This window comes from Halyomorpha halys, unplaced genomic scaffold (genome assembly GCF_000696795.3).
Source record: "Halyomorpha halys isolate HHAL.00 unplaced genomic scaffold, Hhal_1.1 Scaffold1324.1, whole genome shotgun sequence".
In the NCBI taxonomy this organism is placed as follows: domain Eukaryota; kingdom Metazoa; phylum Arthropoda; class Insecta; order Hemiptera; family Pentatomidae; genus Halyomorpha; species Halyomorpha halys.
The window spans coordinates 169,709-175,667 of NW_027106083.1; the positions used below are offsets into that span (position 1 = coordinate 169,709).

At 36.5% G+C, this 5,959-nt stretch overlaps 2 protein-coding genes across 2 annotated transcripts in view; one reads left to right on the forward strand and one right to left on the reverse strand.

Moving 5' to 3' along the window:
• The window catches only part of LOC106689300 (putative ankyrin repeat protein RF_0381), a 17,649-nt gene extending 17,429 nt beyond the window's left edge, over nt 1-220 (forward strand). The window contains exon 4 of the mRNA XM_067053630.1: nt 3-220. Within this exon, the coding sequence (XP_066909731.1) occupies nt 3-220 (218 nt within the window). The remainder of the gene's footprint in view (nt 1-2) is intronic.
• A 4,313-nt stretch (nt 221-4,533) lies between these two features.
• LOC106689301 (ankyrin repeat domain-containing protein 29-like) lies at nt 4,534-5,736 on the reverse strand. The gene has a single exon (XM_014434205.1). The coding sequence runs from the start codon at nt 5,734-5,736 to the stop codon at nt 4,534-4,536; it is 1,203 nt and encodes a 400-aa protein (XP_014289691.1).
• Between the last annotated feature and the right edge of the window lie 223 nt (nt 5,737-5,959).

Below are 5,959 nucleotides of genomic sequence, written 5' to 3' on the forward strand. Positions count from 1 at the left end.
AGGAGACATGCTCGGGGCAACAGGGAAGACGGTACATGAGATCACACTAAAACAAGACAAGGTCACTTATGTGAAAGAGAGGAGATACCCGCAGGCGCTACGTCACCACATCAGGGAAGAGCTTCAAAGTTTAAAACGCCAGCGAATAATTATCGATAGTACATCTCCGTACAATAGTCCATTGTGGGCGGTAAAAAAGAAGAGCGCGCTTAGAGTTTAAAGTTAGATCTTATTCCTTCTTCTCTTTTTTGACAATTTGCTTTCGCCAATACTTAACTTATATATATATATAATTTTTAACTTACTTATAAATGAAATATACATTAAGGGGAAGTATTACGATTGTAGAAAATTCCGAATTTGAGTTTTCAACGAAGATATTCGTTATAAGGTTCCCAACTTTCAGAACCGCAATATGGACTTGTGTTTGTGAACGTGTATGTAAGTTATAAGAACAGACTTGCAGATTGCCACATAAACAAATAAATAAATAATAATAATTATTATTATTATGGTCTGTGTTTCTCGCTATTGTGGATTGAGTATCTGAAGGGGGGGACCTAGAAATCCAACTACCTTTCTATTTATTTTTCCTTTGATTCAAATATTTAAAAAATTTCGCACTATACGCACTGTGTCTAAGAGAACTGATTGTTGAGCCTCTCTTATCACGTCTATAGGTACCCCCAGACAATTCATGCCTGCTACAGTTGATTTTGGTGCGAGACCATTGGTGGATATTATGAATGGACTAGTGGTAAAACCTTCCAATTTATATATTTCTTTCAATTCTATCGCCAATTCCTGGTATGTTAGTTTTTCTTCCACAATGGATCTTATATTATTATCGTTGGGATCCCAACATCAATAAGTTCCGCTTTCTATTTTCTTAGGTCTATAAGGAGGATATCAGGCTTATTATGACGTACTGTAATAATTGATTCATCCAAATGTAGCCTGAGAGAACCTTTTTGGAGGAGTATATTTGGGTTGTACTTTAAATAAGGGCTCTTATCTTGAATTAAGTAGTACTTCCACCACCAGGCCTGATGTCAAACTATTATTATTATTATTAAAAGCCCGTTTGTATCTTAGATTTTACATTTTTGTTTTCCATTTCCTACAAAATTTGGCCTTACGATTCTGATTAAAATGGTTATATCATAGCACAATTAAGTCTTTTAGTTTGTGTTTCTATGGTTGATATGATAATAGTCAAATTATATACTCCCATACCTGATATAAAAGATATGTAGCAGTAAGGGGGAGTATTGTCATTCTGACGATTAATTCAGGTATAAATTAAATTTTGATTTGGTTTAGGAACTATCAGTACACAGTTATAAAAGAACTTTCAGAAATTTCACGAATGTTAATACGCTTCAATATTACCAATGTTCTGGTAACCTTTTGAACATTTGCTGTACATATTTTTCAAATTAATTAGTTAATTGTTTCTTCCTTATTATGACACACTTCCCTCCTTCCAGATAGTGGTGTATATTTCTCTAATTTACTTTCGATATAATTCTTTGGACCCAAGACTATGTTGCCATGGTGTCTAATTAATTTTGAAATTCATTCAAATTATGAGTATTATTAAAAAAAATTGTCTTCATTCATTAATTTTGATTGTTCATTTTGAAATAATATTCTAAGTTTTTACTTTAAATATTTTATCTTCAATTAATTAAACCGTAAACTCTTGAATATTGCAATGAGGAAGCCAGGCAATGTTAAATAAAAAGATATAACCGTATCCAAGCTTCAGGATGACCAAACTAAGGATCGTAAAAACTCTCTTGATTCCTTGAAAAAAAGTTTTTTATTTCCAATTCTCAAAATTGGATACTCATCTTCTTTAGTTTATTCTTATTAGCACATAATATTGTAGAAATATTACTTAACATAGACTTGAGTCCCTCAAATGTCACTAAAGAATTAACAATGATCCATTCAGCCCCATATATTGTACAAAACGTTGATGATAAAATCTCATTAATAACACTTAAGTCGTTTTGAATTTATATAATCATTATATATACAATGCCTGTATAATAATCAAAATTTCTTATATATGTTTTATTTTATGAGTGCATTCCTTAATATAATTAAGAGGTTTTATTTTGAAACGCTTATACCCCATCCTTGATTCCAATCATATAATCCCTGATCACCAGTTTGGATTTCGAACATCCCACTCTACTATCCAGCAATGTCATCGTGTAGTCTTTGGAGCGCGGAACGTACTGCGAGGGAGTCTTTTTCGATGTAGAACAGGCTTTTGATCGAGTCTGGCACCCGGGACTGCTTTACAAACTCCGTAAATTCCTACCTCCTACATACTTTCTCATCATTCGTTCCTTTCTCATTGATAGATTATTTCAAGTAAATTACAACGGCGCTTATTCATCCCTATTCCGTCAGTCTGCTGGTGTAACTCAGGGTAGTATCCTTGGTACCATCCTCTACACCGTCTATACAGCTGACATTCTAACCAATCCTAACACTATCCTCACCGCGTATGCTGATGACACATGTGTGCTCGCTGTTAATAATAACTCATTAATCGTATCCCAAAATCTCCAATCCCATATCACAGCCCTCGTAGATTGGTGTCGTAATATAAAAAAAGGGGGATTAAGATAAATTCCAACAAATCCCATCAAATCACCTTTACCCTTCGTCCTAAACCTACTGACTGCCCTACAGTTTCATTTAACGATGTTACTCTACCCCTGTCGAACAGATCCGCTACCTTGGACTACATTTGGACAAGCGATTAACCTGGAATCCTCACACCATACTGAAAAGACAGGAAACTGCACTTCGATTTCGACTATTACTGCACTTACTAGACAAACTGTCTAAGCTTACAACACATTACAAAAGACTGATCTACATGACTGTAATAAGGCCAATGTGGACATAAGGAGTTGAGCTTTGGGGCTCCACTAAACCTTCGAATTCCTCTCGTATTCAATCCTTACAATCCAAAATGCTTCGTAAAATCCTCAATGCTCCTTACTTTGTCGCATATAAAATCATACATAAAGACCCTATGTATCCGATCTAGCCCGAACCAGATATCACTCCTTCCATTATAAACTCTCTAACCACTCAAACCCCTTAGTTTCTAATCTTGCATCCTCTTCCATTCCTGACAATCCTCCGAGGCGCCTGAAAAGAAGATGGCCACGAGACCAGCTAATGTAAAATGTCACTAGAGTGCTACCAATGGGTAGTTTCTCTACACGCCTGTAACACTCCAATTTAACTTAGATCATATTTACTAAATCTATTATAATGTACACTTGTAAATAGCAATAAATAAACATTAAAAAAAAATTAAGAGGTTTTAAAATAAGAAAAGGCTATAAAAAATTATTAATACAATTGAAGAAGTTCTTGTTTTTAAGTAGATTACATCAATATTTAAGGATTATATCAGGTTTTGTGAAATGGCCATAAAAACCCTAAAATGTTGTTAAATTCAATAATACGAAATTATCAACAAAAATCTTAGGAACAAATATCTACAATGCATAACTGTTGCAGCCAACATATGCTTAATAATTTATCTGTTATGGTTGTCTTTTCTCGTCTTTACTCCTTTCCACGGCGGGCGGACTACTTCGGCCCATCCTCCAGGAGGACATGGACGTACGTCAATCTACTTCCACGAGAGCATCCACTCAGGACAACAACCACAGCTGGGGCTCCATCAATCACCGGTGATATAAGACTTCTTTTTTCTCTCTTTCGTTCAGTTCATTTAATTTTGTAATAGTTTTAAGGTTTCTTTTTTTTCTCTTTTGTTTAATTCATTTAATTCTGTAATAGATTCAAAAACTTTGAAACTTAACTAACTTAAAGCAAACTAATATGTCCCATAAAATCAAATAAGAAGATTAGGTCTTTGTATTAGGAATATACGTTAAGGAATTATTAATAAAATAAAAGTAAAATACATAAATATATTGAAAAAAGAAACATAAAATATTTTATTATTAATAATTGTGTTTACAGAACCAGAAATGCACTGGAATGGACAAGAAGTTCATCTAAAATTTAAAAAAAACAATTTAATAAAACTGATAAGAGTGTTTTCTGTTTTACAAAACTCTTATGATTTTTTTTGTTTGCATAACCAGGAATGCATTTTATTGTATTAGCACACAAAATTCAAGAAACACTATTTAATAAAATTTATATGAGTCTTTTATAAAACAGTAAAAGAGCGATTGGCTGTTGACAATGTAGACTTCAATTAACCCCGCCTTTTGATTTAAGGTAATTTTTTATATTAGTACAGCTTGGGTAGGTTAAAGCAGTTCCTCCATAGTTACTTCTATCATTTACAGGCGCCCCTCGGTCAACTAGGAGTTTGACAATAGCCAACTGGTCCCCAAATGATGCATCTATAAAGGGAGTATAGCCCCATTTGTTCTTAACAGGTAGATCTGCTCCAAGATCCAACAACTCTATCACTACACCAACGTGCCCTCCTAGTATTGCATAGTGTAGGGCTGTTTATCCATCTTCATCCTTATCATTGAGAGGTGCCCCTCGTTCAGCAAAGAGCTTAACAATATCGGAATGTCTCCTCAGTGATGACATTATCAGTGGTGCCAAGCCTGCATTGCTCTTAGGTGTTAGGTCTGCCCCACAGTCCAACAGCTCCTTCACTCGGCCAATGTTCCCATCTCTTGCCGCCTGATTTAGGGAGGTGTGTGCGTAGCTCTCCTGTTTATTCAACAACGTTAATGCACACTCAATCCCGCCTTTTGATTTAAGGTAATTTCTTATATCCTCATTATGTGCTCGGCCTAAGGCAGTCATTCCATCGTTATCCCCATCATTGAGAGGCGCCCCTCGACCAAATAGAAGTTTAACAACATCCAAATGGCCATATAATGATGCCAACATTAGCGGGGTAGAGTCCTTATAAGTCTTAGCTGTTAGTTCTGCTCCACGGTCCAACAGTAAGGTCACTACACCGACGTGCCCTCCTCGTGCAGCCAGATGTAGGGAAGTGAATCCGTCAATATCCTTATGGTCCAGTTTTGCTCCATTGTCCAACAGCGTTACTACGCACTCACTACAGCCCCCTTCTGCGGCGTAGTGGAGCGAATTCCAACCTCGCTTGCTCTTGAGAGATAGATCTGCACCGCTGTGTAATAAATAAGTGACTAATATATTTGAGTTTGTATTATTTGCCGCAAACATGAGAGCAGTGACACCATCGTAATCCTGTATATTTATCCCTGCACCACGTTTAACTAAAACCTTTACCACTTCCAGAGATTCCTTGGCCGAAGCTATATGGAGAGCCGTGTCGCCATTATCTGTTGTAAAATTTACATCGGCACCCAAATCTAGTAGCTTACTAATGACAGATGGATCGGTAGCTATATGCAAAGGTGCGAGGCCTTCTATATTTCTTATGTTAAGTGGCACTTTATGGCCTTCTAATACTTTGAGCATTTCAGTTGCATTGTTCATGCGGATTATCAAGTGAACTAACGTGTTATTAAAGTAGAATCTGAGATTTGGAGAATGTTTTATGAATACTTTACACATATCTACATTCGTTGGCTCAAGAGCTATGTTTAGAAGATCCTCTTCCATTTCTGTTCGTGAACTGTTTACCAACCTTTGTAGTAAGATCTCCGCGCCTTGAACATTGCCCGCTCTGACAACCAACTCTAGTGGGGTGATGTGATGACTGTTCATTTTGTTAGGATCTAGTCCTGCCTGCAGTAAGGCCTGCAGTGCTTCGTTCTGGCCCGCAGCAGCCGGGATGTGGAGATAAGTGTTACGCCCGGACAATAGCTTCTTTATGTTTGCTCCAGCAGATAGTTCCCTTTAGCTTGAATATTACTATTTTTAATAGCTTCTTCCAGAGGAGTAGCGCCAGCAGCGTTAAGGACTTCGAGATCTGCCTTCAGGGACCCGA

Bases quoted from the DNA above. Each gene is read 5' to 3' on its own strand.
- LOC106689301 (XM_014434205.1), bottom strand. From the start codon at position 5,736: ATGAACAGTCATCACATCACCCCACTAGAGTTGGTTGTCAGAGCGGGC.